Source organism: Triturus cristatus, chromosome 7 (genome assembly GCF_964204655.1).
Source record: "Triturus cristatus chromosome 7, aTriCri1.1, whole genome shotgun sequence".
Classification (NCBI taxonomy): domain Eukaryota; kingdom Metazoa; phylum Chordata; class Amphibia; order Caudata; family Salamandridae; genus Triturus; species Triturus cristatus.
The window spans coordinates 941888492-941906102 of NC_140590.1; the positions used below are offsets into that span (position 1 = coordinate 941888492).

General features: G+C 42.9%; 1 protein-coding gene across 2 annotated transcripts in view; it reads left to right on the top strand.

The window, feature by feature from the left end:
* Window positions 1-17611, top strand: part of LOC146810887 (uncharacterized) — an 898367-nt gene that overhangs the window by 229198 nt on the left and 651558 nt on the right. For both annotated transcript variants that reach the window (XM_085617928.1, XM_085617929.1), the window contains exon 11: window positions 17048-17185. In XM_085617928.1, coding sequence (XP_085474054.1) covers window positions 17048-17185 — 138 coding nt within the window. The remainder of the gene's footprint in view (window positions 1-17047; window positions 17186-17611) is intronic.

Below are 17611 nucleotides of genomic sequence, written 5' to 3' on the forward strand. Positions count from 1 at the left end.
CTAATCCTTTATGGGTTCCGGAGTAGTGTGCTACTCGCCGAAAAAGTGCTTTGATGCCTTGTCAGGGTTAGTAAGTGCTACATAAATGCAATTACAATACAATACAATACAATACAATACAATATGTGTTAAAAAGAAACATATTACTGTTGCTAGTTTATGACGCAAGCTATGTAATGGTTAATCTGCTCTAAAGCATGTACTAATACTTTTGAGCATGTCCAACCAAGAATTGTGTGCTAGTCGCCTTCAGTAGACCTGTCCTTGGAGGAAGGGTGAAGCCTGCTAAAAAAATGTTTATTGCTACCTTTGCACATATATTCTACCTCATAAGAAATCCGATTTTAATGTTTTAACTGAAGTATGACTGTATCTAAATCTGATTTATTTTTTTGTGTACGTTTTATGGAGTGTAAATTCTGAAAAAACATTTTTTACTACTGTTCTTCACTGTGAGCATCTCCACCAATTTGAACGATGTGGAAGACCCAACACAAAAATTTAAATATATACCATTTACACTCTTAAAACAGATTTGCTAGGAAGCTATATTTCATCTGCAAAAATATGTCCAGTTATGTAGTTAAGGAAAGAGAGCGGACTCTAAAAGAAACAATTTCCTAGAAACATGTTAGGCTATGATAAAAAATCATATAGGATATGACTGCCTGTCATGAATTCTGTGAAATATGTGAATGTGTGGTAGACAGAACATTATTTGTTTGATCTAAGTTTTAATTGAAGAAAAAAAAGGGTTATGAACAGTGCACGACTGCCCTGTCAGGCACTCTGGCACTTTGAAAGGGTCCATGTGTCGGCCCCACAATACCAAAAACAACAGTCCACACACTGTCCCTTTCAAGCCGGCCCCATTTAACAATTCTTTAGTGTGAGAAATCAGGACCTGTTTGCAGTGTTCCCCCACTTTTTGCCCTTATTTTGACTACTAGAGCTGTTTTTCAGACTCTGACTGCACCCTGGGCTCTGTTAACCAGATCCAGGGCCTGTGCTCTGATTAAAAGTACATGGTTATTAGGTATAGGCACAATTGTTTCTGACAACATACCTATATGTTTCTAGTATATGGTATAGATTTAGGGCCCAGTAGATTTAATGCACTTAACCGTGCACTACTCTGGTGCCTGCTGTCATTTTAGAAGCCAGCCTTGCCTTGCAGGCTGCTTTTAAATTCAAATTAAATGCAAATTTGACTTTAGAATTGAAGGTACTTCCAAAGTGTCAAACTACTTTATTTTTACATTTATGCCACCCCCAAGGTCTCCCGTAGGTGCCCTAGGAATAGGGTGCACTGTAACTATAAGCAAGAGCATTATAAAATAAGTTGGCAATTGAGTTTTTCCCCGTTGTAGAAAATTAGCTCCATAGGTGAACATGGGAGTATTTTATTTAAGTATAAATATTGATAGGAGCAAGCTAGAAACATAATTCAAGACTTAAAAGAATAGTTATAATAATTTCAAAACGTGCTACTCTCAGATTTGTTATAACTAGTAGAAAAGTTATAGAACTTTCTTTTATGTGAGCCAAATCTAGCTTCTAGCTACCCTCTCCTGATTGACCAGCCTCTGCCAGGCAGAGCACAGCTGCCTTAATAGGGTGTGAAGTAGCCTGCTAGAGAGACAAAGAATTTCCTGTGGGTGGAGAACTGCAGCTGCAGAAGCAAAAGGTAGGATGGGGGTGGAGTAGCCAGCCTGGTCTTCAAAGGGACAGCACAGGCTCACCCCCACATCCTGCACCCCCAGCCACACAGGACCCCCTGAAATTAGATTAGTGAAGGGTCTAGAAGGGGAGTTTTAAAGACTCTCAGCCATGCCAGTGGGTTGGCTTAGCGACATCCAACTCTTCAGGAAAGACTTTCTCCATCTTGGATTGTGGAAGAATATAGCTTTCTGTGACAGGAATATGCCACACTTTGGAGGAAGTGGTCATACCTGATGGTGGCACCCTGCATACCATTGGTCAGGAGTGCCCCTATGCTTGATGCCCAGGAACACCTAATAAATAAGAAACAGTTGCCAAGCAAATCAGCACAATCTGGTATTACAGCCCTAAGACCTTTTACCTGGCTTCACAAGTATTAAGGAGTGGACTTCCTGAAAGCTACAGGTTAACAAAGCCCACCTACATCATTTCCACCAAGAAGTCCCCATCCTGGAGTGTGTCCAGTGGACTTTGGCCAGGTGTTTTGTGGGAATTGTAGTCCCAGCATCCCAAAGACCAACTCACAGCTTCTAGGGTTGGGTTGGTTTTTTGGACACTTTGAACCCACATGATGAATTTCAGGAGTACGTTCCAGAGGGTTGGAGAATTTTGTAGCAGCCTTTGTTATAAAAGCTCCATAAGTTGACTAGGTGCATTGTGGGAGTTGTAGTCCCAGACCCTTAGAGGCAAACCAAAGCATCTGAACCCTTGACTGGTGCTGTAGACCACTTTTGTGCATCAAGAAACACTTCTGGAAGTAAGTGTAAAGAACTCTTTACTTTGTCCTGGTCCAGCACGACCTTCTGTAACCCTAAGTGTGCTTTTTGATTCTAAGCGCTTGTTTTACTTTTATTCATATGTCTGGTTCCATTAATTGGATGTTTGGCATTTTGGTTTCTATTTGTTCATAAAGATATATGTTATTTTTATAAATTGGTGTTGGATTGTTATTGAGTATTGTGTCTTACTTTTAATGCTTCACATTCCTGTCTCCTAAGTTAAGTGTTAGTTAGTTGCCAGCTACCAAGGGTTGAGAAAGGAAATAATTTATTGAGACCTTGAGTGAACATTTTATTGTGTTTGTGGCCTTATTACTAGTGTTAGGTCGCTAATTATAACTACTAAGAAACCATTTTCCAACATAGAGTGCCCGGGTTCCTGACAGGCCTGTCCAACACTGTTTACAATGAGGATTTATTAAATCCCCAGTGGAGCCTTCCAAAACATCTGCCACCTGATAGCACTTCGGACTAAGGTTACTTCAGAGAAAAATTATTTCCTGGGGTAGTCAAATAATTCCACTGCAGAAGTGGAGACTTCTGTCATATTAACTCTTAACCTAGGCTCTGTCCACTCAAATACAATCTTGCATTTCTTTTAATGTAATCATCAGTGGATATTAAAAGAGTACATGGAAGAGTTTCTGTTATGGTTGCATAATTTCCAATTGTATTGTAAGTGTAAGTTGAGCACACCTGTAAGTAAAGAAACATACTGCATAAACGGGTCTCTTGAAACTGTTGCTAGCTTCTTGGGGAGCATAGTTATTTTTGGACCACCTCAACTAACAAATATATAGCCTTATTTCAGTGATACTGATGCAGCGTGGAATTTCTAATCCTCCCTTCGTCACAGACCAAATATCATATTAACACTTTCACTCAATACATTCGTTGGTGGGGCCCATAACACCAACACTGACACATTTCTGATCTGCTCTTACGGGAGAGATGAGTGTTCTAAACGCTGACATGAAAGGAATACCTTTTGACCTAAAAGACCATATTCACATAAACACACATTTAATACCCTTAGTACCTTGAACTTCGAGATATTCCTTCCATTTAGTCGATAGATCAATTTAGTTGTATTGGATAAAGGTGACCCAATTCCTTTAATTTACATTCAATCTTAATCTATTCTTTTTCAATAAATAGCCCAACACATTTGTTTGTTAATCAATAATTTTGTTTATCTAATTAATTGCACATTTTAATAAATCGTTAATCAAACCACAGAACATCATATTTACGTAATCTGGCTATTAGTCGTCCTCTAAGTCAATCAAGTCGTCATGCAGCACGCTACAGTCCCAAAGATTGGGTCTGGACCATAAGCATGTACGTATCAGTTAATGCCCATCAGTTCAAAAATCTTGAGTTCATCAAGAAATTGGGCAGCAATTCAGTCTGTCAAAGAGTCAGGAAAACAGCTGTCCAGCAGTGTCACCGTCCTGTCCGTCAGCATAACGTCAGGAAAAGAAAAATCCGCAACCGCAAGCTCTCTACTCACTATTCTACCATCTTTTATAATGTCAAAATGTAACAAAAGTCAGTTTTAGGCAGTCTTGATTGGTTAGTTAAGATCGTCCGTTTCGGTTTCCCAAAGTCCATGATGTCACACTGTCACACATGATCCATCCGGTTTGTCAAACTTGTCCATTGTTAAAGTTCTTGGCGAAAGTCCAGTTGCGACCTTGCTTGGGTACGGGTTGTGTAGGTCATCTTGAGGCCACTTGTTCAGGAGCCTGGACATGCGCACTTGGTCTGAAACCTCGTGGAATGGTAGCTGTCTCGTCGAGTAAGTCAGTCAGCCATATTGTAGAAAGGCCCAACTGGTCAACTTAAGCAAAACAAACACAAAACAATAATTAAAACATGGAAATTACGAATAAAATGTTTAACCCTCACTAATACCCCACTTGATTGTATCCTCTGAGGCGGAAGCCGGAGGACTGCTAATTGTTTTAAAATTGTCACTTGATTTGTTGTTTTTAAAAAAAGAAACGAAGCTCACCTGCACTGAAGCGCCGGCCTCTCACGCGCTAAGGCAGCCCTCCCAGACCCCCCTGATACAGCGAGACCACCGCTGACACAGGTGAAAACGCCCACACCGCCAGCGCGGTCACAAGGCGAGCCACGCCCACTGCGAGGCCACGCCCACCTAGTCTAGTACTTAAACGCTGACAGCAGCGCAACGATCCCACTTGATTGTATCCTCTGAGGCGGAAGCCGGAGGACTGCTAATTGTTTTAAAATTGTCACTTGATTTGTTGTTTTTAAAAAAAGAAACGAAGCTCACCTGCACTGAAGCGCCGGCCTCTCATGCGCTAAGGCAGCCCTCCCAGACCCCCCTGATACAGCGAGACCACCGCTGACACAGGTGAAAACGCCCACACCGCCAGCACGGTCACAAGGCGAGCCACGCCCACTGCGAGGCCACGCCCACCTAGTCTAGTACTTAAACGCTGACAGCAGCGCAACGATCCCACTTGATTGTATCCTCTGAGGCGGAAGCCGGAGGACTGCTAATTGTTTTAAAATTGTCACTTGATTTGTTGTTTTTAAAAAAAGAAACGAAGCTCACCTGCACTGAAGCGCCGGCCTCTCACGCGCTAAGGCAGCCCTCCCAGACCCCCCTGATACAGCGAGACCACCGCTGACACAGGTGAAAACGCCCACACCGCCAGCGCGGTCACAAGGCAAGCCACGCCCACTGCGAGGCCACGCCCACCTAGTCTAGTACTTAAACGCTGACAGCAGCGCAACGATCCCACTTGATTGTATCCTCTGAGGCGGAAGCCGGAGGACTGCTAATTGTTTTAAAATTGTCACTTGATTTGTTGTTTTTAAAAAAAGAAACGAAGCTCACCTGCACTGAAGCGCCGGCCTCTCACGCGCTAAGGCAGCCCTCCCAGACCCCCCTGATACAGCGAGACCACCGCTGACACAGGTGAAAACGCCCACACCGCCAGCGCGGTCACAAGGCGAGCCACGCCCACTGCGAGGCCACGCCCACCTAGTCTAGTACTTAAACGCTGACAGCAGCGCAACGATCCCACTTGATTGTATCCTCTGAGGCGGAAGCCGGAGGACTGCTAATTGTTTTAAAATTGTCACTTGATTTGTTGTTTTTAAAAAAAGAAACGAAGCTCACCTGCACTGAAGCGCCGGCCTCTCACGCGCTATGGCAGCCCTCCCAGACCCCCCTGATACAGCGAGACCACCGCTGACACAGGTGAAAACGCCCACACCGCCAGCGCGGTCACAAGGCGAGCCACGCCCACTGCGAGGCCACGCCCTTAACAATCACTTCAAATGTGCAGACCATACCAGCGCAGCGGACGAGCGCAGCGGGAGCGCCATTTGCGCGCCGAAGGCGCGCCTAAGGCAAGCCCGTCTGCGCCCGTCCACGCACGACCGGGCCTAGGGCCAGCCCCCATGCCGGAACCCACCGACACTAGGAGACATTATTCACGTCGAGATCTCCTCAGCCTCAGACCTCCGAAAAATTTCTCCTGTCATGCTATACACGACCCAAACGTCCCCTTCACCAGCTGTAACATCTGCAAACCTGGAAACCTACTCCTTCCCAGGATGGCCGCCCCACTCCCAAGCCTCAAATTAGCGACACTCAACTGCAGATCGCTTCCCAAGCACGCCCTACTCATAAACCATCTGATTGTCGATCACGATCTGGATATACTCTTCCTAACCGAAACCTGGATCACCAGTCATTCCAACTCCGACATAGTCTCGGCCCTTTCCCCGGGCTTCCTCATCATGTCCCAATCCCGCCCTCTGGGTCGAGGTGGTGGAATAGCTATCATATACCAAGTCTACTTCACCTGCCGATCTACGGAGATTCAGAGCCAGGAGTCGGAGAGCTGTCTGTTCACGCTGACGCTCTCACCGACCTACTCCCTGTCAGGCCTTCTGGTCTACCGGCCCCCTGGACTCTTCGGCCCCTTCTCCGCCGCTTTCTTAGAAACCGTTTCATCCCTGGCCCACTTAACATCTAACTTCTTGATTACAGGCGACCTTAACATCCATTTCGATGATCCATTAGACACAGGGCCATCTGACTTAATCTGTGAACTTGGCGCCCTTGGCTTCTCCCTGGCTAACTCAGGAGCCACGCATTCGAAAGGACATCTGCTCGACCCTGTATTCTCGAACATCCCTTCCCTCCAGTTCACCAATTCCCTCCCCCTCCCGTGGACGGACCACTTCTTGGTCTCGGCCCATCTCCCAGGGTCCTTTAAGAAACCCCATATCCCCCCAACTTACACCAAGGATAGATCTTGGGCCAGACTTTCGATGGAAAACTGGGCCTTAGCTCTTGACGCTACTACCCCCAGTCTTGCAGCCGACCCCGCCTTGGCAGATATCCAGTTCAGAGACTGGATTTCCTCCTCCCTCGACAGCCTCATCCCCATCAAAAATCGAGAGGTTAAAAATAAGACCAAGGGCCATGCACCTTGGTATAATTCAGATCTCAGAGCGCTCCGTAAAGAGTGCAAAAAGGCCGAGAGAGTATGGAGGAAAGATTGGCTCCATAGTAACAAGGACATATATCACAACGCGGTAAGACGATACAAAACAGCCTTGAAATTAGCTAAATCAACGTTTTACGACAACAGAATAAAAACCGCGACTAACTCATCCAAAGAATCTTATCAGATAGTCAAAGAATTACTAAACATCCCAACAGCACCCCCCCCTCACTCCCCCCCCCCAGACAGAAGTAAGGATTTGGCTAACTACTTCGATTCGAAAATCCTGCGGATACTGGACTCTCTTCCTACCATCAGCCCCCCTCTCACCCCGGATATAGCAAACGGCAACAATAGCCCACAGCTGGACACCTTTAGAGCAGTTTCCCTCACCGAGGTTATGTCCACGCTAGAGATAATGAAAAGCGGCTCCCCTCTTGACCCAGCCCCGGTCAGATTCCTAAAAAAGGTGTCTCCCACCATAGCCCCTATCATCATGGACCTTATCAACTCCTCCCTCGCTGGAGGAACGGTGCCCCCCAATTGGAAGAACGCAGTCGTTAAGGCCCTGCTGAAAAAAACCCAACTTAACCCGGATGACATGTCTAATTACAGACCGATCTCACTGCTCCCATGCATCAGTAAGATGGCTGAAAAGCTAGTTAACTCGCAACTGTCCCAATTTCTTGAGACAAACAATATCCTGCGCCAATCCCAAACTGGGTTTCGACCTGGCCATGGCACGGACACCGCCCTCCTCTCTGTCATCGAGGAGGCAAGGTGTATCCTAGACTCAGGGGGATCAGTGGCAGTGATCCTCCTGGACCTTAGCGCCGCCTTTGATACGGTGGATCACCGTGTCCTATTACATCGCCTGGCCAAGGCAGGAATTGTGGGTACGGCGCGAGCGTGGATCGAATCTTTTCTCTCCTATCGATCCTTTCAGGTGTGGGACGGCAACTCCCGGTCAGAACCTCTTCCACTGAAGAATGGAGTTCCCCAGGGGTCGTCGCTCAGCCCTACCCTGTTTAATGTCTATATGGCCCCCCTGGAAGATGTAGTGGCCCCCTACGGTATAAAAATAATTAACTACGCTGACGACACCCAACTAGTCGTCTCCCTGTCCCACCTGGATAACCACCCTGACAGCTTGCTGCATTGTCTCCAGGACATCCATACCTGGATGTGTGACTCGGCCTTGAAGCTGAACGGTGCAAAGACCGAGATCATGCTCCTGGGCAACAAATGGACATCCTTTCCACCAACATCTTGGCCTGACACCTTCGGCGAAATCCCCTCTCCTAAAACTGAGATCAAAACACTAGGAGTATGGTTGGAACCCGACCTAACCATGAAAACGCAGGCGGCCAAGACAGCAGGCACCTGCTTCGGTCTCCTGCGTTCCGTGCGCAAGATCCTGCCTCTTCTTCCGCTCCCATCCAGGAAGTTGTTGGTCCAGGGTCTTGTTTTGGCCCGGCTCGATTACAGCAACGCCATCTATCTTGGGGCCCCTGAGTACACCCTGGCCAAACTCCAACGCACCCAGAATGCGGCGGCCAGGCTTATTATGAACCTCCCCCCTAGAGTTTCAGCAAAGCCTGCCCTTAAAGCCCTACACTGGCTCCCTGTTCGCCAGAGAGTAGAGTTCAAGGCCCTATGCACCACCCACAAGCTCATCAATGGAGCTGGCCCAGCCGCGCTAAAAAATATGGTTACCCCATACAAAGCCCCCAGACCCCTTCGCTCTGACGCCGAACATCTTGCCATGGTTCCCAAATTTAGGAAGGCTCGCACCGGCGGTCGTCGCTTTTCGGCCAATGCCTCCATAGCATGGAACTCACTCCCTCTCAGTCTACGTCTGGAACCCTCCCTCACTACGTTCCGCAGGAAACTTAAAACCCTCTTGTTCCCCAAATAATTCACTCCCTCTCCCCTTCCTCTGGATCTCTTCAAGTTTATAGCGCGGGGATGCCTACGGGTCACCAGGCGCTTTAGAAATCGCAAAATAATAATAATAATAATAATTCCCCTATTTGTATGTAATTATCTAGCATAATAGTGAAAATTAAAGCATTTATATTCACCCAATGATGTCATCTGGTGCAACTTACAATTACGTCACAAAAGCAACATATATCATGCAATATTCTTTTTTCTAGTATTAGTATGCGTACGTATATTAGTTTACAAATTATTTTAGCCATGCAAGATGCAAATCCCACGTGTAATTCATACATTAGTAAGATTGATGAGGTATAATTTCAAACAGATTAATATTATTACAATTAATAGATTATTCTGATTAGTATGAACATGCAGAAATGTGGGGGTATACAAAATGTTGTACTACCCGCTCCATCAATCCCCCCTTTGGTGATTATATCACCACACCATCAAAATTTTGTATCCCTCTTTATGGCGTTCCAAAGTGATTTCTTACTTTTATTCATAATTCAGTTTCCCCTGTCTCTTCTCCTTTTGCTGACTTATACATATTCTCCTTAACTTCCTCTAATTCTATCTCTTCAAATTCTCTCTCTTGTTTCTTATCTTTCTCCTTAAATTTTCTCTTTTTAACTTTTTCTGATTTTTATTCTTTTTACAATAGATACACCCTAATCTTATTATTAATACTATGAAAATCACACATGTTAATGGGAATAATATTTTACCTAAAAAGGTACTACCTAAATTTACTTAGAAATCTTTAATAGCTGATATTTTCTTTCCAATCTTTTTCCAAATACCTTCAACCTCCAGTGGTGCAATTTCATCCATGCAGTTCAGTAATATTTTTAATATAAATTTTCAAATCTTTACTTTCGTCAGGAATGTAAGTACAACAATGTTGAACTTTCAGCATTCCACAGACTCCACCCTCTTTTGCCAATAATATATCAAGGGCAAGTCGATTTTGCATTACCATGGCACGCAAACATTTCAGTGTTTACCAATAAAAATCCTCAGGCGGTGCTTGTTGACAAGCGATCCACTACTGTTGAAAGCCTTCTAATTTTGTTTGAGTTCAGAGATATTCCCACTGCTGGTATCAATGCTCCAAAGATGTCACCCACAATATCTGACCAAGATTCTCTATTACTACGTGCTAAATAACTACCTAAACTATGTACACCATCTTCTCCTCTATCCATGTGGAATTCTTCGGGAAAACCAGACCTACATAACATGTGCCATACCAATGGTATGGCAAACGATAATACGCCCTGTTCCCGCAAATGAAATATAATCCAGGAAAAATTGGATCTTTCCCACCTTTAGATCCCCATCCACCCATGATTCGGTATGTATCATGGCACTCACTATTACCTACAAAATAATTATCATATGCAGTTTGATTCCTTCTAATACACAATTTCCCTTTCTGAGGCCAATCTAAAGCCATAGTTGGACTAGCTTCACCTTTCAAGTGTTTTTCCATTTCTACATTCCAGACTGTCTTTTCCACCTTTCCTTCAGATGCCTTTATTTGCATTTTCAGTCTCCTTTCTTCAACCATATCTAAAAATGTATTTTCCTCTTTCTTTAAACTGCAAGTCAAATTGTTTTTAAGTATATAGTCTAATGTTAGTTCTTTAGTCTCTAAGAAAAATTCACCTAATACCTTTGCAGGTTTTACCTTGTTTAGCTTGTTAATTGACGGTACTTGTGAAAATATTTTATCTACATCTGAAAAATAATACTCTAATTTCCCTGTTTGATACAATAAACTAGCTATTACACTACATGTTATTCCATAAGTTACTAGAAGGTGATGATGAGTCACACCCTCCGATACAGAGGCAGGTAACTGCATACAAATGTAGCAGTCCCTTACGTCCATTGTCTTTACATATTCATACAACAATTTTGTAAACACATTATTAGAAAAATCTGCTATAGACCTGTCTTTATGTAAATAATTTTTATCTATTCTAGTCGGAACTACCTTTTGAATCTTTTCTATATTAGTTTGGTTTTCACTATGTTCTTCTATTGTATCTATAGTAACCTTAAATGAGATCAGGAGAGCAAGTATGCTCCACAGAAACATTAGTAATCCTGTACAACAACAACAACACATTTTACACCATCTTCTCAAGAATATACATCTACCTTTTCTACTATCTGTGTTTGCCATTTTTGCTAAAATGGATAGTGTCTTTTGACTTAGCCTCTTCTACTTCACAACTCATTTTCTAACCCAAGGCTCTAAGTACCTACTTGGTTCTACCAGTTTTTGTCTGTTTCCGTATTTTATTGTCTTTCCCTTAGCAGCTTTCTTGTCTCATTCAGTTTGGCATTTCATCATCTTTCACTTTTCCTTCGTGATCTCAATACAGAATGTCCTGAACATCCGCTTCTTCTCCAATATCGGACAAGATAACTCTCAGGATCTCCAATTCTTCGTCCTCCTCAACCACTTCTGGTACGACCACCTCTGGATTTCCTTGGCTATCCGCCTCTTCTTTTACTTCAGGCAGGGCCACATACATCCATTGAGGTGACTTATACTTCTGGTTAGGTTTTCTTGTTCTTTTGCTTTCTTTAATTACAATGGTTTCTTCGTCTTCTGATTTCTCCTGACTCGTCACTTCATTCACCTGTTCAGCCCTAAGTGAGTTTACTCGGGTCAGTCGATATCTCAACCTTTTTATTTTATTCGGCCAAACGTCGTCCTTTGCTACTCTTTTCAATTTACTTCCTTTATCGTTCTTTTCAGTTCTCCAAGCTCTCTTTCTTAGAACTCGACCTTCAGGTACTTCATCTTCGCTCTCCTCTGACTCTATTTCAACTTGCTTTTTACTCTCAACAGTTTCTTTTTCCACCACTTCTTTTGTTTTCCCTACTTCTGTTCCTCCTCGAATGTCTGACCCGCAATCTTCCTGCTGACTACTTGTCCCTTCTTCTAACTGGATGATGGAGTTCCCTACACCTCCTCGGGGGTCTTCCGCAATAATCTTTCCCTCTCTCTCTGTATCTGGCACCTGTCCATCTAAATGTGTTGTTTCAGGTGGAATTTCTCTCAATCTTTCATCTGGAACTTCCCTTTCATTAATTTCTTTTATTGTCTCATCACTGTCTTTTTCTTTGTTCTTTCCTTGTCTTTTCCTAGAACATTGAACTCCTTGTTCAGTCTCTGAGTCTGAGCTGGTATCAGAAATCTGTAACCTTCTTCTCAAGGAAATACTTCTGGGGACAAATGTTAGACTTGGTACTGGATTCTGATTCATCAAAATACTCATTTTCGTTGCTATCCACTGGATTTGGAATTCTCAATGTATGACTTTGCATGGATCCAGTTTTTCAGTTCCAGCACATTTTACAGCTGTTGTTGTGGTCAAGATGACTTGTCTTGGTTTTCACCACCTTGGAACCAAACAGTTTCTTCTTCTGTGTACTTTTATCCTTACCCAGTCCCCTGGGCTCAGATCATGGGCTTGCTTCTTTTCAAGGGTGGTGGCATCCGCTCCAACCTGATGAAACACAGAATGAACTGCGTCAGCCAGACTTTTACAGTATTCCAACACCATGTCATCATTTATAGTCATCAGCTTGTTGACTGGTATGAACACATGTCGCATCGCCCGTCCCATGATAATTTCATTGGGGCTCAACCCTGTAGTTCTGTCTGGAATTGATCTAATAGTCATAAGTACCAGAGGCAAGACATCAGGCCATTTCATACCTGTGGTTAAACACATTTTCCCTATCCTGTTTTTGATAGTACCATTCATCTGTTCCACCACACCAGAAGCTTCTGGTCGATAGGCACAATGTAGTTTTTGGCGTACATTCAATGCTTCACAAATCAATTTTATGATCTCATTATGGAAATATTCTCCTCGGTCTGATTCAATTGTTACTGGGAACCCAAATCTAGGGATAAATTCCCTCAAAAGTAATTTTGCCACTGTCATCCCATCATTTCTTCTTGTTGGGAAAACAGACAGAACATAACTAGAACATACCTCAACCTGCTACAGGGAGGCATCTCAATGAAATCCACTTGCATTCTGGTAAAAGGCCCTCCTTCTCGACCTATTGTTCCTAGACTCACTACTGTCTTTCTTCCAGGATTGTATTGCTGACATATTAGGCATCTCTGACAAAGACTTTCTGCTACAAGTCTGAATTTTGCATTGTACCAGGTCTGTTTAAATTACCTGATCATGGCATTTCTCCCTATATGTCCCTGACCATGATACATCCGTGCCATGGCAGACATCATACTATCAGGCATAACTGGTCTTCCATCCTGATAGACCCACACATTATCCTTCTCTCTGGGTGCACATCCTGCTTTTACCCATTGCTTCATTTCCTCATCTCCTGCTTCTTCCTGTAATTGTCTCACTCCTTCCCACGTACCCACAATGTTAGTAAACATCAAAGAGCAAGAAATCACCTCTTTTTCCTTGGCCCGATTAATGGAATTCTGATTACGTGCACAGTATTGAGCCATGTCATTAGCATATTTATTTATTGCCAGTGGCGATATAATCACCACTTTGACTATGGGCCGCACACTTCACAACAGCCAATTGCCTAGGCAGCTGTATCGTCTCAAGCAATTTTCCAACCACTTCAGCATTCTTAATGGGAGTTCCACTCGATGTCAAAAATCCTCTCTGCAGCCATATCAGACTGAAGTCATGTACGACTCCAAAGCCATACTGGCTGTCAGTTATCACAGTCACTCTCACACTTTTCCCAATCTTGCATGCTCTAGTCAAAGCAACAAGTTCAGCTACTTGGGCCGATTTTACTCCTTTCAGTTAGGACGCTTCCATCACTGCTGCAACTGTGCATACTGCATATGCCACACTCAACACTCCATCATCTGTTCTCAAACAAGACCCATCTACAAACATGACAGAATCACTTTCTGGTAAAGGTACATCTTTTATGTCAGGTCGTGGTTTTGTACAGAAATCGAGTACATCCAGGCAGTCATGATCTGCTTCATCTCTGACTTCCACATTCTCAGCATCAGGCAGCAATGTTGAAGGATTCACATTCAAACATCTCACAAGACTTACATTCGTTGCACCTAATATGACTTTCTCGTACTTAGTCAGCCGACTATGTGTCATACACTGAGTGCGACTCCTTGTTAAAAAGATTGCCACATCGTGAGGTACAAACACTTTCACAGGATATCCCATTACAATTCCTTCACTCTGTTCCAAACTCCGGCATGTAGCAGCTACTGCTTTCAAACACCCGGGTAGGGCTACAGCTACTGGGTCCAGCATTGATGAGAAATATGCAATTGGTCTCCTCAGTTTTCCATGCTTCTGTATTAGAACAGAGAGTTCACATCCATTCCTCTCACTGCAGTACAACTCAAATTCTTTCTCATAATCAGGCATACCTAATGCAGGTGCTTCACACAACCCATCTCTCAATCGTTTAAAAGGTGCCAATTCTTCTTTGCTCAAATCAATGGGATCTCTCACATCACTTCTTGTCAGTCGTACCAAAGGTTTTGCAATCAACGAAAAGTTACTGATCCATTGACGACAATATCCAACCATTCCAAGAAACATTCTCACCTCTCTTTGGGTCATGGGTGCTCTCATTCCTTTTATGATCCTGATTCTTTCTATCGTTATCTAGTTAACCTTCGCTATCATACGCACTTCTCTCATACAGAAAATGTCTCTAGTGGCAACACACGATGCTACCGAATCAAACCCAGACAATGCGTCGTGCAACTTCACTCATTACACGTTTCCCCTGTGTACCTACAGGGCAACAACAATTCCGTCTCTCCCGAGAGCAGCGCTTACCTCTGCCCTACTACGGAACTGTTACAAACTTCCGACTTCCTACATGCCAGAAGCCGTGCAGACAACATGAAATTCGACGCGACTCAACATAGAGTGTTAATACATAAACCAATATCAATCAATAATCAATATCAATAAGCAATGTACAAGCAATAATCACCTAAACCAAAACAATAAAAACCATAACTCTGCTATCAGAAAAACTGATGCAGCGTGGAATTTCTAATCCTCCCTTCGTCACAGACCAAATATCATATTAACACATTCACTCAATACATTCATTGGTGGGGCCCATAACACCAACACTCACACATTTCTGATCTGCTCTTACGGGAGAGATGAGTGTTCCAAACGCTGACATGAAAAGAATACCTTTTGACCTAAAAGAACATATTTACATAAACACACATTTAATACCCTTAGTACCTTGAACTTTGAGATATTCGTTCCATTTAGTCGATAGATCAATTTAGTTGTATTGGATAAAGGTGACCCAATTCCTTTAATTTACATTCAATCTTAATCTATTCTTTTTCAATAAATAGCCCAACACATTTGTTTGTTAATCAATAATTTTGTTTATCTAATTAATTGCACATTTTAATAAATCGTTATTCAAACCACAGAACATCATATTTATGTAATCTGGCTATTAGTCGTCCTCTAAGTCAATCAAGTCGTCATGCAGCACGCTACAGTCCCAAAGATTGGGTCTGGACCATAAGCGCGTATGTATCAGTTAATGCCCATCAGTTCGAAAATCTTTAGTTCATCAAGAAATTGGGCAGCAATTCAGTATGTCAAAGATTCAGGAAAACAGCTGTCCAGCAGTGTCACCGACCTCTCCATCAGCATAACGTCAGAAAAAGAAAAATCCACAACCGCAAGCTCTCTACTCACTATTCTACCATCTTTTATAATGAATTTAATGTCAAAATGTAACAAAAGTCAGTTTTAGGCAGTCTTGATTGGTTGGTTAAGATCGTCCGTTTCGGTTTCCCAAAGTCCATGATGTCACACTCTCACACATGATCCATCCGGTTTGTCAAACTTGTCCATTGTTAAAATTCTTGGCAAAAGTCCAGTCGCGACCTTGCTTGGGTACGGGTTGTGCAGGTCATCTTGAGGCCACTTGTTCGGGAGCCTGGACATGCGCACTTGGTCTGAAACCTCGTGGAATGGTAGCTCTCTCGTCGAGTAAGTCAGTCAGCCATATTGTCGAAAGGCCCAACCGGTCAACTTAAGCAAAACAAACACAAACAATAATTAAAACATGGAAATTATGGATAAATGTTAAACCCTCACTAATTCCCCTATGTGTATGTAATTATCTAGCATAATAGTGACAATTAAAGCGTTTATATTCACCCAATGATGTCATCTGGTGCAATTTACAATTACGTCACAAAAGCAACATATATCATGCAATATTTTATTTTCTAGTATTAGTATGAGTACGTATATTAGTTTACAAATTATTTTAGCCATGCAAGATGCAAATCCCACGTGTAATTCATACATTAGTAAGATTGATTAGGTATCACTTCAAACAGATTAATATTATTACAATTAATAGATTATTCTGATTAGTACGAACATGCAGAAATGAGGGGGTATACAAAATTTTGTACTACCCGCTCCATCAATACAGGCTCTTTCCAAGCCAAGATTGTATAATTCATTCTGTTTCTCAGAGAAAGAACTGCCAGTATATAAAGGTACAAGAGTCTATGGCACCCTCTCTCTTGAGCTACCATTTGCCATTGTTAAGGTTTGCAGAGGCAGGAACATTTCCAAACATGATGTGAGGGCTGGCAGCTTGTCTTAGACAATTATTCATACTGACGTGGAGGCCAATCGATATGAAAAAATGATAGTGGCCTTTTTAATTATATTTGTATGGCCCTTGCCCAAGATTTCTGAGCAGTTGAGGACATGAAGCTCGCAACATATCACCCACAGGGAAACAGATAATTAATTTTACTTCGATTGGACTGTTAACATGCTGGCTGTGGCATTTAAGGTTCCACACTTCTTATGTACAGCTGTCATTACACACAGAAATGCATCTTGTCTCCCTGCACTACTAGAAGCCTGAAGGCACAGAATAAAAGACGGTACAAATCTACCTGTGAAGGTATAGCATGATTTTAGTGTCTGTGCATCCTTCAAGAAACAGTTAATTCATTTTTTGACATGCTCTTGATTATTAACCCATTTTATACCTATTTCTGACTGTAGCTATCTTATTTTCCAGATCTCTGAAGTAAAAATCCAAGAACTTCTCACCACAGAGAGAGAAGAAGCAAACAAATGTGACAGTCGAGAACAAGTCTTTAAAGATGCAACAGTTAATACAAAGGATGAAGTGGAGGAGGCACCAGGGTCTAGTAAGGTAGATACTGTACATGTTGTTCATGTTTATTTTGTTTCATTTCCTTTTTCTTATCAAATAATGTATATTCCTAGTTGCAAACGTCAGCACACCGAATACCAAAGCTACGTAGTCTTGACGCAAACTCATGGATCTATCCTCTACCCTTATCTAACCTGTTCTGATTCCTGCTTGGTAACCTTTGTGGTGGCTTCCTGTCCTTCTCTTCCTGCTTCTTTCCCTTTTGTATGTTTTTCTCTCTCTAGCATGCAGTCAAAGTCTTATGAGAAAACATTAGTGCCAATTCTGAAAGATGGGTGCCCTTGGGTTCCACCAGCAATCACCGGCTTCAGTAAGCACTGCTTGTCCACTAGGGCATGAGTAAGGGTGGCACCACCCCTAATTTCCCCTTAGCTCAATGGGTCTGAAGAACATCTAAAGGACCTG